Genomic DNA, 21,039 nt, shown 5'->3' on the forward strand with positions numbered 1-21,039 from the left:
CTGTACTCTTTCTGTACTGTACCAAAACATAGCACAAAATCTGCTTTACAACTGTCAAGCTGCAGCCAAAGTGTCTGCTGAGTGAGAAGTGGGTTGATAGTGGCTGGACACAAAGCAAAATGGAGAGGGCTGCAGCTAAAGCGCACTGACGCATGCATTAAAACCCGCAAATTACGGGCTTGAGGGATAATTTGCTGTCAGTTTGACATAGCAGAATACTTCTTTTGTGTACAGCACATCGGCATGATGTATGGAGATCACTTTCTAATAAACCAAAAACTGCATCATAACTCACTCTGAGTGACTGGTAGAATGGAGTACCTCATCATTTGGTTTTAAACAGAGCATCCTCATTAATCCCAGATGCATTAATAAAGAAAAATGCAAACAATGGATAGTAGGTGGACAGAATACCATGCTGCAGTAAAAGCTTTTGAGTGCAAAAAAACTGCAGAAATGTACTTTTTTAAACTGTTAAATACAAAAAACATACCTATTATTATTGGTCTATTCTTTCTTTCTGAAGAACGTACATTCAAGCAACCATTTTGAATGGAAAGTCTATGGAAACACATGAGCTTGCGTTATGAGCTTCAGCATTTAAAACTCTCACGGTCATTTTGAAGACTGTTTTGGACCCTAAATACAAAATGTGCCTCCGTTGTGAGTTGAAAGTTAAACCAGGTGGAACTTTGACTAATCAGGGACTTGGATTCCCTTTAATTCATAGACGTGCCAAACATTTAAAAAATGATGGAAGATGAAATAATAGTGAAAAATAAGATACCAAGTCTTAACGGAATAGAGCTTTGAAAGAAAAAGTCTAGTACAAGGTTTGCGAGATTTTCAACAACACGACATTTCTTACTGAACTTCTTCCAAATGTAAGTGGCGGACATGCGCCAGTATTAGGTAGCGACAATGCAGAGTGAACACCACACTACTAAACATGCAATTTTGGTCCAGTTGTTTTGCTCAGAGCACAAATCCTAGTCAGATGGAGGTAATTCAGAGAAAACTAGAACAAAGTCTGAATGGAAACAAACAGAAACTTCCTCGAAAGAGGGGTCCAGGAGCGGTCAACCCGGACTAGGGTCCGCTTGGGTGTATTCAGACTGAAAATTTGTTCCAGATTATTGAGGGAAATGAACCCTGGTTTACTTTCAGCAGACCAAATGTGCCCAGTCTGAATACGCCTCAGGACTTCAAAAAACTTAAACTTCCTCTCTAGGGCAAGACCTCTCCACCAAACTGGAGAGGACCAACCTCCCTTTTCCGATCGAGATCTATAGACGCCGACATGGAGGTGCTATTTCTCCAGCTGCTTTGCATTTGAAACTGCCTAAGAGCACACTGAGGGTCTTGGTTCAATGAAACCAGCAAGACGACATTGTCTCCACAAAACCAGAAATGAAACTCTTCCAGCCAGGCTCCCAATGAGCTCTTGCTGCCCCTAAAAAAGATGAATTGCTTCAGTGGCAAAGGGCAACCCTGCTGGAGTCCAACACTAAGTTAAACTTACTGCAGGCTCAATCTGGTTGTAGAGACGTAATGCCCCTTTGTAGAGGACACCACATCTCCTAGTCCCAAAGGGGTATGACCAAACACTTTTTCCAAATCCACACCCTCAAACTCTCCATGTAGGGTGTCAAACTGTTTTCTGATACACGTTCAGGTCAGTAAATACCAAGTTCTTTTCCTCAGGTCTGGGCATCTATGCTTATACTGCCATTGAATGGGAATAAATGGATGGACCTTGAAACTCAAAAAGTAAAGACAGAAGTATTTGTACAGACCTGAAGTTTGTCTGTCTTGTGACCACACCATTTCCTCCATTTGCTTGCGGTGACAAACATCATTGTTCTGCATGTTTGAAAAAAGGAAATTCACTCACGTATGCACCTAATTAGTAAAAACATTTCTGAGTAATGTCTTCCCAATATATTTGTGAAGGTCTTAACAGCTCTAATGTAGCAGGTTAGGATGTAAACTGACAGACCATAATGAGGTCTACAAACGCTACTGAGGAGTTCACCCATTATCAATAGCAGCAGCGTGTATGGAGAGCAAGATGCGAGAAAAACAGACTTTCTTCAGTGACTGGCCCACTGATTTTGTTATTATGTAAGCCAGTTTTCATTCAATTTCACTTAATCACTTCTTTTCTTATAGTTCTCCCTATTGAACCCGCAAAAATCAGGTTGGACAGGTGGTTGGTCAATCCCAAGCTACAGGCTCAGATGAAATCTAGTCTAGGTTTCTTCAAGTCTAGGTACTTGCACAGGGCAAAACTATCACCTCTAAATAAGAGAATTGGCTTTTAAACTAATATTGCTGTGCAAATATTCTGATCAACCAGCTTATTAATAACTCAAGATGCACGAGCAGGTGCTTGTCTGATTAGCTTAGTAAGAAAAAGGTCCTAAAGGCTGTAGGACATGCAGTAGCAATTTGCACATTGCTGGTCATAGGTTGGCACCACTGTTCAGTAGCAGAGTCATGTCAGTGTGTGAATTTGTGTGTAGATGAATGGGACTGTGCCTGTAAAGCGATTTGGGCCCTCCAAGAAGGCAGCAAAGCTCCGTAAAAGTATAGGCCATTTTCCATGCTTCTTCAACAATTTTGTATGCACTAAGTTCTAGGTGATACTGTATGCTAACATATTGCTCTGACGTGCATCATCCTGCAGTAATAACATGGCGTCATTTCTTCCAGAGTCTTCATTCAGTTGTGCAAGGCTGTGTTTTTCATTCTAAAGAAAAGTTGAAATTGCTCATGCGAACTTAGTTGACCTTTTCGTGCCAGGGTTGCAGGGGAGGAACTTTTATGTTGTTATGCTGACCAAAGAGTTTTTCTTTTGCAAATTGTCAGCATAAAGAAGGAAACAAGATGTTCCACACCAGCCATTTTCAATTCCAAATGAATTTGTTGACCTATAAACGGAAAGAAAAATGTCAAACACTTTAAAGACATTTGGCTGGGCTACAAGGATGCCAGCATTAGTTGATTTTTGTTGGATGGGGTTGTGTGTCTCAGAGTTCTTGTCTGTTTTAGAGGGAACACCAACCTTAGTGAGCTTTGCCTTGAGGCAGAGGAAGAGGACTGTTGCCGTTTGTGCAGTTTGATCATAGCACAAATGAATGTAGTACCTCTAATGGATTAAATTAGATTCAGTTTAACCAGACAAAAACAATAACGGTGCAAGAAAGTGTTTGGAGATTTTGGCTTTTTACATTCAAGTGAAGTCTTTGCAAGTCACTTTATCTTCGACCTTGCTGACCCCTAACATCTGCTGCTCAAACTTTTTGCTCCACAGTCGTCAGTCTCCTATGAATCTTAGGAAAGGAAACATCAGTGGATAGCACACACCTAACACTTTAGCATGGGCCCGGCTGAGGGAAATGTATATCATTTGTATCCATGAGGCTTCTTCTGTTACTTGCAAATTTGATTTTCATTGTGCTGCCTTTCCGGTTGATTTCAGCAGTAGGTCTCAGGTCTCACGTTAGGCTGCTAAAAATATACTGTACCTTCAGTGCCTTCTGAATCAGACACATAATTCACTTTAGCCAATCCCATCAGGGTCTTGCTTTTAGATAAGAAGAACACTTGTGCTGAAATGTCATTGATTAAATGTTTAATGAGTCATAAAATGGATACAGTTATGCAAAATACTGTGGAGACTATACAGAAAATAAAGTTTTCAGGGGAGACAATCACAGGATGGGAAACAACAACAAAAGGTTTTAATGGCACATATTTAATCTTGAAATAGGCAGTAATTTTAAAAATAAAATAATGGAAAAGCTTATTTTTGTAGTTATAAATAGTGTCCAAAAAGGTACGTAATGTTAGGAAACAACCCACACTTTTTTGTAACTGATGTTGAAGTATACTTGGCGGTACCAAATGTGGCAGTTCCTCATACAATTCTGGGTTTAAAATGAAAAGATTTCCTGTTATTAAAAGATTATTGACTGCCTAGTTTACAGAAAATCTGTTTGGTCTTTATTTTTAACTTTTACCCTCCCAATCACGTGAACTGTTTATCTGTTTGACAGGCTTCATTTTTGCTGTCTAGGTCTATAGGAAGACAAAAGACAGGGTTTATGGATGCGGTGAATATGAAGGTGACTGGTTTTAGAGGAGAAGATGTAGAAGACGGGGTTTGATGGAGAAAGCTTATTCGTTGCAGTGGCCCCTGTAAGGAAAAGTCAAAAGGAAAAGAAGAAGAAGAATTCCAATGAAATGTCAAAGATTTTAGGTCCAGTGCATGCTTCCACCTATAGAAGTCAGTTTTTTTTAAAGGTCTGCTCCAATAAAACTGTTTTTACCACGTTCTTGTAGCTTTTTCCTCATGATGGAGGACATATATATAAAAACAATTAGGATTAAAATAGCCAAATATCTGAGTATTTCTTGATTCAAATCTTGGGGAATCAGGAGCCGATGAAAAAATCAGTTTGAGAAAACCTGTTGTTCTGATGCAGCTGCTACAGTCGGCGGGGCACAAGCTCCCTGCTCCGCTCCATTTCGACACGTCCACTTGTAGACAAATAGATCCAAGTATGTCTTCGTTTTCTTAGTCTGAGCTGGCATCTGTGTCAAAACCTGTACGTTTAGATAACTTCGATATTGCTCGCAATTTTAGTTGCACCGGTAATGTTAGATTGGGGTTGTTAGGGGCTGTAAGGTAGCGGTAGAGAGTGTGAACAAAGAGATCATGGGAAATGTGAGCAGACTTACTTCGCACCAGCAGTCCAACCCAAAACACAGAGGTGAATTTCTAATGACCTACTGCTGCTCTGCATAAACTATGTCCTAGAAGCCGACACAGGCTTTTTATTTTGGCTAAAAAATGCATCATTAAAAATAAAAGACCAATGGAAACGCTTTGAAAACTAATCAAAAGATGATTAGAGTGGGATTTTAATCCAAGATGAGCATGTCACCTCATGATTAATCTTTCAATTCCTTTTTTAAAACCAACTGATGTCCACAAACAAAGAGCTCCACTGACAGCAACCCCATTTCTAAAACCATTTTTTAATGCTTTGCAGTGAATCTACACTTCTGGTTAAGATTTGAAAGCCCTAAAAACATAAGGAAATAGCCTTTTTAATAAAATGCACAATGCTCATAATCAACAAACTTGTGTTTGCACATATTAAATAAACAGTCAACTGCGAAAAGTTTAACAAAACAAACACAAAGTTACATGGCACACAGTCTTGGAAATTTTAAGTCAGTGTCCTCTATCTGCGTTTTCGACACACCAGTGGTTGCCAGGCAGCATGTGACAAGGGTAAACAAAGCAACAACTTTAGGGCTTTTGAGTCATGCTTATCTAACTCATTTAATACTGACATTTAAAACTGATTGAATATGTGGAGTTTCTTTTTTTATTGATCTTTCTCTGCATCTTGGTGCTTTCTGGTGTCTCCCTAGTTATTAAATGATATCATACAGGCAGACAGAAAAAAAAATCCGGGACTTCTCTTGTTTCCATAAAGTGGTGCAAAATCCTGAGACATATTCTGCGTGCACATGCAACAACACTCAACAGAATTAGTGGCAGGCTTTTAGCACTTCACTCTGCGGAGCTGAAAGCTGAGCGGGAGTTTTCTTAGTCCAACAACTCCTTGACAGAGACACAATTATGACTCATATTTTTCATAGACTCCTTTTCAAGAACCTGAGCTGAACATGGATTGGGGAACTTGCAGGTATTAACACATCCTACAGTGTTGTAATCCCAAAGCTTGTTTGTTCTGCATTCACTGCAAGTCAAGTTTATCAAGAGCTTGTGACAACTCAAGAAACAGACAGAAGCATTGGACTTTACCCTGTTGATTACATCCCTAAACCTTCTCTGCTTGTTTCATTGAAACATTCAAGTATATGTTGTGCATTTAGTCACCATTAAGCACAAAGCAAGGTTGCATTTAGCAGCTGAATGTCCCAGTCTGGCTGCTCCATTGTACCCTCGAGTAGGAGGTGTTGCATCTTCAGGAGTCTGTGTGCACTGCTCCTCCCTCCCTCCTCTCCTTCTCTCAGCTGTGTTAGGGCTCTACACTCATTTTCTGTCGAGCCGGTCATTCCTCAACTCTCTCCGGCTCCCTTCTTCCCTGTCATCTTTCTCAAGAGCGATCTCCCCCGCCCCCACTCTCAGCCTCCATCTACAAACAAACCAGCTTTTCAAGGTAAGATCCAATCACAACACACAACATGCTTTAAAAAAATTTTTTTTAGCACATAATGTGCTCAACAGAACGCTTGAACCCTTCAGCTCTCTGAAATCACTGGATGAGGCAGTCAGATTTCTGAATTCATCCCCGTGTGTGTTATTCCAGACCGCATCAACCAGTTTCAACAAGCAGAGCCAATAACATGTTTTCCAAAGACAGCGTGTTCAAACGGCTGACTTCAAAAAAACACTCAAAGTGTTTTCAGTCATTAAATGTGTCATGCTGTGCACGCTTTATCATTAGACCTGTTGATTTTCCTGACTGACGTCCAGGCTTGCTGAAATTCTCTGACATTAAATACTTTATTTATGCGCTGGAGAAAGTGAATCATATTGTAACGCATGCAGGACAGAGTTCCTCCCTCTGCAAGGACACACACAGCAAGTTGAATGGTGGTGACTCTAAGGTGAAAGTAAATGTGGTTGTAATACAGTAAATGATTGCCTTTCTGTTTAACTCTACACCATCCCAATGTAAATTCACCTCGCAATTAGCATTTATGCAATGAAAGAAGCTGAAAACGTAAGGTGCCCATCATAGCAATGGCAGAGCTAGAATATTTAATATTGGCAACAGAAGACTCTGAAAGGGTGGCAAACAAAAACAACAGAGCTGAAAGCAATTACACATGAAAGGATCAAAAATACCTTTTTTAAAACAGTTTTATTATTTATAATAAAAATAAAATAGCACTTCTTTTAGAAGAGGTGTTATTATGTTATTTTTAACATCAGAGTTGTGTTCTTTTTGCAATAATTATAGAAGCTTGTATTGGTAATTTCTTCATCTTTGTCAATAATTATACTAATATTTACTCAAAAAATGGGGGGATAAAGCTTTTTGCTGCCACCCCTGCATCAAAGGAATGACGGGTATATAGTGACACAAAAAAGACAATCTAATCCACTTTTGTGCATATTTATTTCATGTACAAAGAGCCCTTTACTCTAAAATTACACTCCAAAACCTATTGAACATGTGAAACCTGTTTAAGGTTTGGCTAAAGTGTAGGGACAAAAAGAAAAATAAACCCTGAAACACATGCAAAACTGTTATATGATTTATTGTTGGGACTCTATTTAGATTCAATGAAATGTAGTATTGAGGGAAAATCCTGATTTTATTCCTTAAACAAAGGTGGACTGCTTTTCCATTTCCATAATGACATGGGTTTTGCCACAGCACTATTGTTATGAAGAGCTTGCAACAACCCAAGAGTAGTCCATTAGTTAGACCCTTCAGAGCATAAATAACATGTTCATATAACACCGGCGAAACAAGGTTGAGCAAAACCATGAGAGTTGCAGGAATGCGCTGCTGAAGCAAGACAGAGCTTCTAACAAAGATCCTTGACAACTCCTCTCTTTCTGTTACAATCTTGGACTTACAAAGAGATTTTGATTTGTGTCCAAAAAGAACAGTTTGCATTTGCAAGGATCCAACTGCCCAAGGATGAAAAATGAAAGTTGGAGGTTCTTGCTTTTACCAACAAACTGAGCTCTCTTTTCAGTGCGCTACTGACATTTCTTTTAAAACTTTCCTGATGCCTGAGAACTGCTGCATTTTGTCTCAGTGTTTTAACAGTCTGAAACCACACAGCTGTGGACTGGCACCTGCTTGCACATATAGATAGCCTTTCAACTATTTAAGGAGGATAAATATTTATTAATTTAGTAATCACTAAAATCCCTTTTGGTGCTTTTCCCAACTTCACATTTGAAGACTTTTTCATTAGTTGTCAGGCATCCATTTATTCAAGGTCAACCCACATATTTGTGATGATCAGAGGACTAGAACTCCTGACTTTTGCACCTCTTGATGTCATCCAGGACCGTCTTGAAGTGTTTTCTAACAGGATCTTTAAACATGTTTTAAAAATCTCCCTTTGTTCGTTGACAGATGTGTGAAAGCTTTCTTCCAGGGCTTTCACATGTTGTATCTGATGTGCTATTCCTTCTGATATCTTTAACGTTTTTCTTAAAGTTTTTGGTGAACAAAAAAAGAGGAAAATTTGGTTTGAAACTAAAACGCATTATCTATAAGCCCTCAATGCTTAACAGCATCACATACTTCAAAGGCCGCTACCTGAAAGCAGTTTACCACCTACTAAAGCTTTCTGTACTGTCTTGGAATCAATTGTATCAATTACAGAGTACTTTAGGCAGCAACTCAAAGTAGCAGTATTTTATTTATGCAGTCAACTTTCCTTTTTTTTCGCTAACACACTGCAAAAATTGGATCTTGAGAAAGTAAAAAGACCCTTATTTCAAGAGCAAATGTCTTATTTTCTGTCTTGCAAGAAAAATCTTATTAAGAACGGTTTTCAATAGCAAAACAGTGACTAGATTTTTTTCTTAAAATAAGAGTTCTTGGTAGCATTTTTCTTCCCCCATTGTCAGGTTTTTAACATATTTAAAATAATTTTCTTTTTCACATTTTAAGGAATTTTAGACCTATTTACAGTGCAGCAAAAAATCTTGAACCACGCAACCTACCAGTTTTGCCAAGCCCTTTGTGCACCCCAAATAAAGAAAATGCTATTCTATTCAGTCCTTGCTAACAAATGACAGTAGATTATGAAGCTTACTGTACATAAAGGCAATGCATTTGAAGATTTGAAGAACACAGAAGCACAGCAGCTCAAAGGGAGAGTCAAAAATGTCTAATAAAAAAGCATAAAGTCAACTTAAGACATGTTATGGCCTGCTTATGAGCAAAGATTAGTGACACGTGTTGTACTATGACTGTAATGCAAACATGTATGATGCAAAAAGGAGGAGCAGCGGCAGGTTAAATTTATTAGCAGAACAAAAGCATATTATGTCAAGTTTTGTTAGAGTTTCATCAAATTTGTTTACATTTAAAGCATTGAACGGTAAATGGTATAGACTTATATGGCACCTAATTACCTTCTTACAGGCACAGTCCCATTTACCCATGCACACACACACACACATTCACACACTGATGGCAAACACTGGTGCCAACCTATAACCATGATGAGCAACACATTTCTTTTTTTTTAACTTTTTGTCACATTTATTAGGAACAACAGTCAAACATATTTTCTTCACTAACGTCTCACAACTACTACTAACAATGAAACTGCAGCACGCCAAACGAGATGACATTCCTGTCCTCCGAACCTGCGCCCCATGAATAATGCATGACATCACATTTGGCAATGACATTCAACTCGAGTAGATAAAATATACAATCTTAAGAGCCAATGTTATGAAAGACCTCTAAAGGAAAAGGGGTTCAAGAAGAGTTATCATTATAATTATAATTATGGATGTCAACTCAAGTTTAAAAACGTTTTCAAAAAGACCTCAGAATGTTTTACTTGGTGAAAATGTGACTGTGGATTTGTGTGTAAATTTATTCATTATTAAAACACACTCCCACAGATAAACACATAAAAGCAGGTGTCATTTTTGTCGACTCAAAAACCCACAGCTTCCTCATTGAGCGTCGCAGCTCAGTGACTCATGGTGTTTTGCCATCGGCTGCATTTCTCAAAAGAGGCTAAATGTATTTTTTGGTGGTAAATTCAACAGAATAACATTTGTGGGTTTAAAAATGTTTTCTGATCCAAACAAGTGGTTAAAAGAAAGGACTTAATTGGATCTGTTCAGGTTCTGAGACATTTGTGCCTGTAATTTCAGAAACAATATAACAAAACGGTTCCAGCTCTAATATTATCATTATTAGAGGGTCTTATTTTACTGCTAGTAAAGGTCATTTGCAATTTGAACTTTTAACCCTTGTGCTATCCTAGGCACTTTAACATTGGGAGTTGGGTCATCTAGACCCACTAGACAGTACCTTTTTTCTTCAATGATTTGTGATCTTCACTGGTGTCCATGGATTACATGAAATCCTCTTCACCTTTATCCATCTTTCTCATGGTAGGGACAACACATCAATGTGAAGGTGGGGTCATCTAAGATAGCACAAAGGTTAATTAAGTAATATGGGATAAATGGACACATTGACTGTATACTTCAGAAGACACAGTGAACCAATACTAGCAAGTGTCATGCGCCAAACTCATCACTGAAGTTCTGGTTACATCATCTCTAGGTTTAGGAGTGGCTAAGTTGACACAAGCAAAACTATAACTAGATCCAGTATTCATCTGTGTGGTGGCTCTTCATGCCTCTGGCCACTATTATTGAAGCGCCCCCAAACATGACCATGACAGACTGAGAGACCACTCAGACACTCAGGAGTGCTTTGCAGGTGTTTGGAGTTAAATAGCTGGTTAGGGTGTGTCACCCTGAGTTTCCAAACTTTTTTTCCACAATATCCTACTGACTATAATAGCAATGCAAATGTATTTTTTTAGTAGGGCATTTTCAAAACTGGATCTCAAAACCACTGCATTCTGCTGAATTAATTCTGTAGGTTTTTCCAATGACACTGAATGTTAAGGGGTGGAGCTCTGGGAATTGTAGTTTTTAGTTGATTAGAAAAATTTGACTGGACATTTTTATTATCTTTCATAGGCAGGAGGATATTCTATTTATTTCCTGTAGGTTATAATCTTTTAAATTATAAAGACAAATAAAGTATTGAAACAAAATGCAACAGAGTGTGGCGGAACCATCGACAGGTACAAAAAACCTAAAAGAAAGAAAAAAAGAAAAAACATGCTGCCTTGTTCCATTTATTTTCTTTTTTAGATGAGATAATAAATTCAGACTCTGTTGGCATGTAAACATTTTCATGCCGCTTATGCTATAATAATCAGTTGTAAATACATACATGTTTATAAAGTACAAGGTTATAATTGTTTATACTATTCCTTGTCAAATATCCCCACAAGTTGAGAGCTGAGGATCTTTTGGTAAAAGCCAAGTTCCTTTTTTTCATTTATTTTTTTTAATCTCTGTCTCTTGCCAACAGGAAATGGAAAAGAGAATAGGCTACAAGTGTCGCATAGGAGGAGTGGTGCTTCTCCTGCTGACTAGCATTGCAGCCCTCATTGCTGTTGCTGTCATCCAGCACACTTGGAGATCGGAACAGTACAGTCCAGAGGTGAAATAGACTGGGGCTAAACCTGTTGAATTTGTTGTTTCCACTTGTGAATAAGTAAACAGGTCAGGTGGTTTTTGTGGCATAAATAAATTAAGCAAAGCTATGATCACATCACGCATATGATTTATACGATGTATATGTGCTTTCAAGAATGTGCTAAAAGTGTGTAACCCTTGTGCTATCCTAGGCACTTTAACATTGGGAGTTGGGTCATCTAGACCCACTGTGCTCTGAACCTTTTTTTTCAATTATATTGTGATCTTCACTGGTGTCCATGGATTACATGAAATCCTCTTCACCTTTATCCACCTTTGTCATGGTAGGGAGAACACGTCAATGTAAGGGTGGGTTCATAGGATAGCACAAGGGTTAATTAAACACACCTGAAGCCTTGTGTTAACACTGGAACGTTACTACCTGATACTAGCACATGTCCGCTACACAGTTGAAAAGAAGCTTGGTGCAAGATGTCATGACATGTCGTAATCTACTCCTGTAGATTAGATCATGTCATGTCGGTACAAATCTTGGGAATCTTGCTCCAGGCTTTTTTTGATCAATTGATCAAAATTCGGTTCAACTTTCAATGCATTCAAGGGAGGTTTATCTTGCCCGAAAAACGATCGTATGGAAACTTGCGTGGCTATGCGTGAACGCAGAAGCCAGAAAAACGCATATACAAGTGTTTAAGTCGACTTTTCATCGAAAGTGGTCGCCTAAACACACGTTACCAAGGCCGGTGAGAACGTAGCTTCAGGCTACGCTCTTATGGCACTTGTGCAGTTTCAAAAACACACATTCAGCATGTTGGACTGCCTCTCCATGGACAAGCAGGGAGTGGAAGGGAGGGGCTTTTTGTTTTTTGTTTTTTACTGTTTACTAGTGTATGTCCGCCACCTACAGTTGAAACTTGGTGTGAAATGTTGAAGCGTTGTGAATCGTGTAAATTTGCTCCAGTTTTTTTTTTCACAGCTCCATTCTGGGCTGCACGGTAACGCAGTGTTTAGCGCTCTTGCCTCACAGCAAGAAGGCCCCAGTTTATGTCTTAGCTGGGGGACCTGAAAAAGAACATTACTGGGGGGGCTTTCTGTGTGGAGTTAGCATGATCTCCCTGTGCATGCGTAGGTTTTCTCCTGGGACTCCGGCTTCCTCCCACCGTCCAAAACATGCTTCATAAGTTAATTGGTCACATTAAATTGTCCCTAGGTGTGAGTATAAATGAGTGTGTGATATGTGACAGACCTGCCCAGGATTTCCCCTGCCTTCGCTCACAAGTGGCCGGGACAGGCTCCGGCAGCCCCGTGACCCCTCCCTGATTGGTCACAGTTATGTGTTTTGTGTGTGTTTGCATAGACTTTTCATTGAAAGTGGCTGCCTAAACGCGAGTCAATGTACACGGCATGAATGTAGCTTTAGAGATGTGGGTGCTGTTAGAATCTCCTCCAGTATTGGTAGAAGTTATTAAGATTTAGAATTTGTTGGAGATTCATATTCCCAAAAACTGCATTCTCAGACATAATCTGTTTTTAGCCAGCATTAATGGAACTTTAGATAAAAAGTGAAATAGAGGAACTTTTATTTCTGTTTTTTCCATTCCAGTATGGCATAGTGATTGACTCTGGTTCATCTCGTTCGACCATGTTCCTCTACGAATGGCCAGGAGAGAAGGAGAATGAAACAGGAGTAGTGAAGGAAAAGACAGAATGTAAAGTTAATGGTGAGTATTTCATAGATTTTAAATGATGAAGACTTTTTTTATTTTTTTTAAGGGGGTAATCAGAGATTAAATATCTAGCATTGGAAGCATTGTTTTCCATGAGATGAATTTGACTTAAAATAAATACAGAAGTAGCAACAGCAAAAATGACAACACTTACGATTTAAAAAAACAAAGAAATGCTTTGAAGTTTTTTGCTCCAGCAGAGCTTTTCCTGTTCAGCACAGGTCTGCTTTGTCCCCACAGCTATTCCTATCTCAGAAATGACAGGGGACAAGCAGAAAGATGCTGAAGTGTGGGAGGCATTCAAGAATTGCACGGATCAAATCCTCAAAGAAATTCCTGTAGAAAAGCAGAAATCCACATCTCTTTTTCTAGGAGCTACAGCTGGAATGAGACTGCTACAGTAAGAAAACGTACTATATTATGCCATCATTGACTGTAAAGAACACAAAAGAAACGTAAAAACTCACCTTTGATACTTTTCTTTCATTTATCTTCTAAACCCGTATTGTCCCTTTCAGGATCATGAAGCTGCCGGAGCTAGTCACTTTGATACTTTGTTTTTCCAATTTGTTTGGAATGTGGCTGTGTGACACGGCGTGATGTTAAGTTATGTCTTCCTCCAGTCTGGACCAACTTTGGTGTCTATGATATGTAGTGTGGCTGAGTTTATCAAATATTTAATCACTGAAAACAGCATTTTTGTAATGTCAACATGGTCCTGAGGCAAGTGTCCCTCAAGGTTTTACAGATATCCTTGCCCCTGTCACACCTGGTGACCTGAAAGGGGTGTTTTATTTGGGATCTCAAGGTTCTAACTGTCGGCCTGGTCCAGTTAACAAATGATCCGTTGTATCTCAGGCCTTCGTACACACAAAATAGCAAGGCTGTAGATTGCTTTTTTACTTCGGGCATGCGGCGCATGAGCGGCCGTTGTGAACACAGACAACAAACCAAAGTAAGGAAGGGGGTTGAAGTCAGTTAGATTCAGGCACATTGTACAGAAATGTCAATTTTTCAAACCCCCCAAACCTTGCACACTGTGCAGGGAGCTTGATAAGTGCGCCTGGCTTTAAGATATAAGACAATCAAACCGTAGTTTGTGTGTGCGTCCTACAGGCACTGGCACTGACATGTCACGTTCACACACTGTGTGTGCAGCGTTTCCACGTGGTCAGTAAGTGTTGCATGGCTGTAGTGCAACAATTACAGTACGTGACAAGGTTTCAATCATTAGACACAGATCCAAAACATTAAAAAAATTAAAAAATATGCTTACATTTGTGAGTGGTTTTCAGAAGATAGTTTTCAAAGCCAACTCCTATAACTCTTTACTAAAGTAGTTCTTCCTCCTCTTTGTCCTTTTGAAGCACTGGTGTCAAACAATCATATCCAGTAATTCATTTGACCTTCCTTACTTTTGTTTTCCCTCTTCTTAGTACAGTTTTTATAGTTAAAACATAAAATGAATCAGTTTCCAAACCTCTGTTTGTGATATCCTATTATTTCACAAATTACAATTTGATGTTTTTGTCTTTTCTGCCTTCAAGGTTAAAAGATGAAAGCAGGTCCGAAAAAGTCATGAGAAATCTCAGGACTTACCTGAACTCCCTACCCTTCAATTTCCAAAATGCTTCCATCATTAGTGGGGAGGAGGAGGGGCTGTATGGGTGGATCACGGTCAACTACTTAATGGATAACTTTCTGGAGGTGTCCGAGAGTTTAAATGTCAAAATATCCAATTTTTTTCATGTACCCAGAGCTTGAGTTTATATAAAATGTTGTTATATTTACAGAGAAACCTCGTGAATACCTACATGCGCCCTCATGGGGCAAAGACAGTTGGATCCATGGACCTCGGTGGAGCATCAACCCAGATAGCATTTGCAGTTCAGGAACCAGGCCAAGGACCTGACTACATGCATGTCAAGCTGTACGGTTATCCTTACATTGTCTACACTCACAGCTTCCTCTGTTATGGGAAAAATGAGGCAGACAAGAGATTCCTGGCCAAAGTATTGGAGGTAACTTTAAAAGAAGTGAGAGACACTGAAAAATTCTTGAGGTGTTTATAATCCAAGCTTCTTCAAGAAACGAAGCATCATGCCTGCAAAAGCCATTAATGCCGCTAAAAGTTCGACATTGATTAGTAAATACTGCTGTCCCTCACAAGCTTAGGGAGACTAGTCCAGAATGCATTATGTCATTAAGATTATTGATTGAAAAAAGAATGCCATCACACTGGCCTTTAAGAAATGCATTGTTTCTGGGAATTTACTGCTTCACTCTAAAATCTAATGGAAACGCTGCAGAGAAAAACGCTTTGTTGTTAGAAGAAAATAATTTTAAGCGTTTATTGTTTTTATTGTTGCATAAGGTATAATGGTACACACATTATACAGTTTGCCTACACTGCTTGAACTCTTTTGTTTTTTCCTGGTTCGTTTTGAAATGATGTCCACACCTGTTCTGTCCCTAACGTTTCATCGTGTTTTCTATTTCAGAGTACATCCAATCAGTCCTACAAAACCAACCCCTGCTACCAAAAAGGCTACAATGAAACCATAAAGTTCTCTGCCATTTATGACACCCAATGCAATCAAAAACCCAAGAACTACAACCCAGATCAGTCCGTCCTGATTGTTGGAACGGGTGACACAGAACAATGTGGAAAGCTAGTGGAGTCTATATTTGATTTCAAAACATGCTCCTCCTCACAGTGTTCCTTTAATGGCGTCGAGCAGCCTCCTGTCACTGGAGATTTTATGGTAACTCAGCGTTTATGCACATAAGGCAAATCAAAGTATAGGCTGGAATTAAACTGAATGTGGGTTTTGCTTTTTGCAGGCATATGCTGGATTTTTCTTCATCTCTAAGGCCTTGGGAAAAAATGGCACATCCGAACTTGATGATTTTGAACTCGCAATGAGGGAGTTTTGCACCTCAGACTGGGAAAATGTGAGTTCTCCTAACCTCTACCCTGTAACACGTGATGAGAACAAGTTTTCTTCACAGAAGAATAACCTAAACATTTCCTAGCAGAGTTGTGACTGAAGCTGTTGTCCACAGATTTTCAAAGAAAATGGGCTTGGGTCTTACATCATGAAACATGGTTTCTTCTTTAAAACATCAGTTCTTACCCATCAATTTTTCCTTACCGCAGTAGTGGTCACGGGGAGTGAGTGTGTCAGATCTCAACAAGGCTGCACATTTTTATCATCTACAAAGTCATTCAATGTGTTTTTAACCCTTGTGCTATCTTAGATGACCCCACCCTTACATTGACGTGTTCTCCCTACCATAACAAAGGTGGATAAAGGTGGAAAGATTTCATGTAATCCATGGACACCAGTGAAGATCACAAATCAGTGAAGGAAAAAGGTTCAGCGCACTGTCTAGTGGGTCTAGATGACCCCACTCCCAATGTTAAAATGCCTAGGATAGCACAAGGGTTAAAAGGAACAAATACGTAGGTTGGCAGTCCCACCCCTGTAAATTTTAAAATTTTGTTTTGTTCCGCTACTTTTGTTCATAGCTGTTGTGACATTTGATTGATTTTAAGTTTTCTATTGTTAATTATTTTTTTCCCTTTTATTGATCATTTCGATCCAGTTTATTGAGTTGTAGTGCAAACAGTGTTTTTCATATTCTAGTGATTCAACCAGTTCTGGCAGGAAGTATTTACTACTGGCAGAAAAAGGGAGTCAACATCAGTCGTGTAGGTTTGGAAAATCTATTTAACTCACTGTTTAATAAAAAAAAAATTAAAAAAATGGATTAGGACTACTTTGCATTTAAAGTTCATAGTTTAAAACGTTGGTACTTTGTGACTTTTGAATGTTTGGAGAGCTGTGACCCTCATCAGCCGGATGAAATTAAGTGAACGAACCTACATCAGCATGGATAACAGCTTATAACAAAAGATTTTGCAGTCATGCAAAGTGCATTGTTATCTGTTTAAAGAGACAAAAAAAAAGAAACGCTACTTTGATTGTTATTTTTTGACAAAACCATCAAAACTAAAAACATATTTTTGCTAAACTAGTGTAATGAGTTTAATGAGGATCACTAACAACCTTTAATGAACTTTTATTTTCTCTTTTTTCTTCATGGCAATTGAAAATCCCAGTCCCATCATCTTCTGATTTGTTTCAAAAGCATTACCAACGGTCTTTCGATTGGGATTTTTTTAGCCAAAAACGAAGAACCTTTGTTGTTTTCTAAGACATAGTGTCTGCAGAGCGGCAGTAGTTCACTCAAAATTTGCCTCTGAGTTGTGAGTGGAATCCATAAGTGGTGAGCAACCCCGGTCTCCCTTCCTGTCACTCATAACTAAGCTATCTGTTTACAGGCTCTCCCACTAAATTACAGCCCCTGACACTTCAAACCTAACGTCATCAGAAAAGTTAGTTCAAAACACCAAAAGCACAATTTTCATTAGACTGGGTGTTTAAATATATTCCCGGTAAACATGTCTTTGTGTTAAATTCATGATCAAACAAACAAAAGCTCAATGATTGCCAAGTCAAATAATTTCCTAGCATCAAGTTTGCATTCAGTTTTGCTTTTGTGTAGTTCTATATGACCTGCAAATCTCTGATCTTTGTTTTCTTTTTCATAGCTAACAGTCCAAAAGAAGGACATCAAGGCAAAATACCTCAAGACATACTGTTTTGGAGCTCACTATGTCCACGCTCTGCTGGTAAAGGGATACAAGTTTGACAACGAGAATTGGAAAAACATCAATTTTCAAAGATATGTAAGTAAGAGCAAAAAAAAAAAAAAAGACGAGCCATAAAAAATGTCAAATAAAACAGACACATTTTAGATTTCAGTACTGCACTGAGGCGTGAGAGAAGTCTTAGACCAAAGGCCTAAAATCAGGCTGACAGACCAATTTGCTTTCGATGCTGCATCGTCTGCTGCCACAAAGGAGGTATCTGAAGACTGAGGGAATTCCCTGTCTGTGACTGGCAGCGCCTATATAATAAAAGATGAAGCAGCTCTTGGAGATTCAGTTGTCCCAGCTGCAGTTTCCTAATTGAAAAGACATTTAGATGCACGACAAAGACGTTTCTGAGCAGCTTTAGATGCCTCCACTTTACAACAAGAGATTTTGTGTGCTCCGTGTTGCACGCACAGAGCCTCCAGGCTGTCAGGGTGTGGGGCAGCCAGGGGAGCCACAAAACAGACTCACTGACTTTTCTGTGGGGATGTACTTTGCCTGTCATGACTCATTCTTTTTGCCCTGGAGCTTTCATTATGCAACAAAACGTGTTCGGAGAATTGAAGATAATTATAATAAAAATAAATCTGATGCATGGTATAATTATGTTCACTTTCTCTTTTTTAGGTTGGAAACACAAGCATTGGCTGGAGTTTGGGGTACATGCTGAGTATGTCCAACATGATCCCCTCTGACGTGAAAGTAATCCTCCCGATTGCAGACCCGGTCTTTTCAGGCCTCATCTTTCTATTTACGGCACTTATTATTATAGGAGTCGTCCTTGTTTCTATTATCATTGTTCGCATGTGCTTCTGAGAATGTAAAGGACCCGTGGACACCCCTGGAATTGCGGGTTCTGCAGCCTCGGGTTCGGAGGCCTATGAGTCAAACTACTAACTAACGTGTTCTCTTTTTCCGTTTGAGGCAGTGGCGCAGAATTTACACGGACACCACGTTGTCTTAGAGGGTGGCTGTTGGTACAAGGGCAGAACTGAAAGTAAAATGAGGAAGCAAAGAGTTGACAGGAAAGTAGAGTTCAAATCCATAGAGGGGGGGTAAGGGGCATTTGAATTCTGCTTATGTCTTGTAGAATCTCAGACAGGATCTTCAAAAAGAAGAAGATGACTCAACTTGTTTTGTAACTCAGGGAAGCTGGCACAAATTTATATCAGATCTGCTTTGTTTGATGGAATGGCTGTGTAAATGGCGCACTTTGTGCATTAAAGTGTCATTTATCAATGTTTGTGCTTCCTTACATTCACAAATCCTCTCAAACTGAGGTTCAACATGTGTGCTTTGTGTGATTATGCTCACACAACAGTTGAGGCCAGAGCATGAAGAACTGATCTAACTGTTTTGCTGTATATTGCTGAATTGGAATTGTGCTGAATGCTTCTTGGGTTTAGTTGTATTGTTTTCAAGTGAACTCTCTGACCCCAGCAGCTATTACTATATATGTGGTAAAGGGTTAAAAGTATGACCCTCAAAGTATTAACACCTAAAACAGACTTCTTGTCATTATTATTGCAGATTAACTAAATGGAGAAAATAAACAAAAAACAAAACCAGACAAATATATATATATATATATATATATATATATATATATATATATATATATATATATATATATATATATATATATATATATATATGTATGTTTTTTTATTTTGATTGATCGTCCTGAACGAGCATAAAACAAAAAATGTCACAATCAACTATTTACTGACAGCTTCTACATTGAAGGTGACAAAAGTTGAATTTTCCATAAGATTTTCTCCTCATGTCATTATAATGACTTATAAATTAGCGAAAAATGATGTCGTTAATGGTGCATAATAAAATGGTGCAACTATAAATGTTTTTTTATGTTTGTTAATATGTGTTAATTTGAACATTTTCCCTTCTCTGCGATAAAAATAGTCATGCATGTTTATGTGATGCACTGCCATGTTTCACTATTGCATTCATATCTTCCATCTCTCTTCTCAATAAATAATATCCACTAACATCATGTCTTGTGGTTGCTGTTCCATAAAAATGCTATCATTTAATTAAGTGATATCTGATGGTAAGGTTCACATTTAGACACGTATATAAACAGCCTCTTCAGACTAATCTCGGAGAAAAAAGGCATTTAATACTGAAGACACTATTATTTATTTTATTTAAATGCATTTCATGTGTTGTGTTTTTGTGCATTATAGAAACTCTTACTGAAAATCCATGGTTACAGCCTTGAAACCTTTTTTCCCTGACATTAGACAATGTTGCCCTCTAGTGGTAATCTATTGCAACCGCAACAGGTTTAATGTACGAATCAGCGTAATTAGGGCCCGAGCACGGAGTGCAAGGACCCTATTGTATCTGTAAGAGTTATTATTAGGGCCCGAGCACGGAGTGCAAGGACCCTATTGTATCTGTTAGGTTTATTATTATTATTATTATTATTATTATTATTCTTCCGACTTTTCCGTCGCCTTTTTGAGGCCTTTAACATACCCCAAAACTCACCAAATTTTGTATACACATCAGGAGTCGCGAAAAATTTCATATTTTCTAGGAGAACGGCATAGGTAAACAAAAATGGCTCGATAGCGCCACCTGCAAAATTTGTTTTCGCGAGCACCTCCATATGCTTTATAGTACAAACCTGATTTTAACAGGGCATGTTCATCGGATAGAAACCTACAAAAAAGTCTCTTGGGACCAAGCTGTCAGTCGCACAGGAAGTCTGATATTTTGATGACAATATGTCATTTTTGCTGTATTTTGGTCATTTGCAGGCCTCGCTCTAGAACGAACTCCTCCTAGAGATTTGAGAGTAATGACTCCAAACTTTGGTTTTGTAAACTAGACACATGTCCGATGTTAAATTGCAAAGCTTTTAAGTTTTTATGGATGTTTGTGACCATGGCGGCGCGTCAAAATTGGAGGTCGTTTCGAAAACACGCCATGAAAAGAAAAATGGCCATTACTCAGCCATGCATAATCCAATCTGATCCAAAATTGATGTGCATGATTGTAGTCTGACTCTGAACACATCTGCAGTGAAAAAATCTGGAAAAAGTGTAGCGCCACCTGCTGGCAAGAGGAAATGACATGTTTTACTTGGAGCATCACTACTCCGAGTAGGATGAGCCGACACACCTGAAAATGACGTCCACCTGTTGAAAAGCCATTGAAGTTTACTCTGACAAAAAACCATAACTTTCAATGCGGGGGTGTGGTCGTGACAGAGCTGCAAAGTTGGGCATCTCGCTATGCACACAAAAGTTGCTCTCACGTGCACATTCCTTGTC

At 38.8% G+C, this 21,039-nt stretch overlaps 1 protein-coding gene across 1 annotated transcript; it reads left to right on the plus strand.

Moving 5' to 3' along the window:
* Window positions 1-5,757: 5,757 nt before the first annotated feature.
* entpd3 (ectonucleoside triphosphate diphosphohydrolase 3) lies at window positions 5,758-19,746 on the plus strand. The gene is made up of 10 exons (XM_078933361.1): window positions 5,758-6,203; window positions 11,160-11,291; window positions 12,891-13,008; window positions 13,255-13,414; window positions 14,562-14,721; window positions 14,808-15,035; window positions 15,516-15,779; window positions 15,859-15,969; window positions 17,633-17,770; window positions 18,365-19,746. The coding sequence occupies exons 2-10, from the start codon at window positions 11,163-11,165 to the stop codon at window positions 18,551-18,553; spliced, it is 1,497 nt and encodes a 498-aa protein (XP_078789487.1). The 5' UTR covers window positions 5,758-6,203; window positions 11,160-11,162; the 3' UTR covers window positions 18,554-19,746.
* Window positions 19,747-21,039: the final 1,293 nt, after the last annotated feature.

Source organism: Oryzias latipes, chromosome 16 (genome assembly GCF_053564925.1).
Source record: "Oryzias latipes strain Hd-rR chromosome 16, Olatipes_Hd-rR_3.1".
Lineage (NCBI taxonomy): Eukaryota > Metazoa > Chordata > Actinopteri > Beloniformes > Adrianichthyidae > Oryzias > Oryzias latipes.

Coding starts and splice junctions, on each gene's coding strand:
- entpd3 (XM_078933361.1), top strand. CDS start 11,163: ATGGAAAAGAGAATAGGCTACAAGTGTCGCATAGGAGGAGTGGTGCTT. Junction 13,415..14,561: donor GCTGGAATGAGACTGCTACA/GTAAGAAAACGT, acceptor TCTGCCTTCAAG/GTTAAAAGATGAAAGCAGGT. Junction 14,722..14,807: donor TAATGGATAACTTTCTGGAG/GTGTCCGAGAGT, acceptor TTATATTTACAG/AGAAACCTCGTGAATACCTA.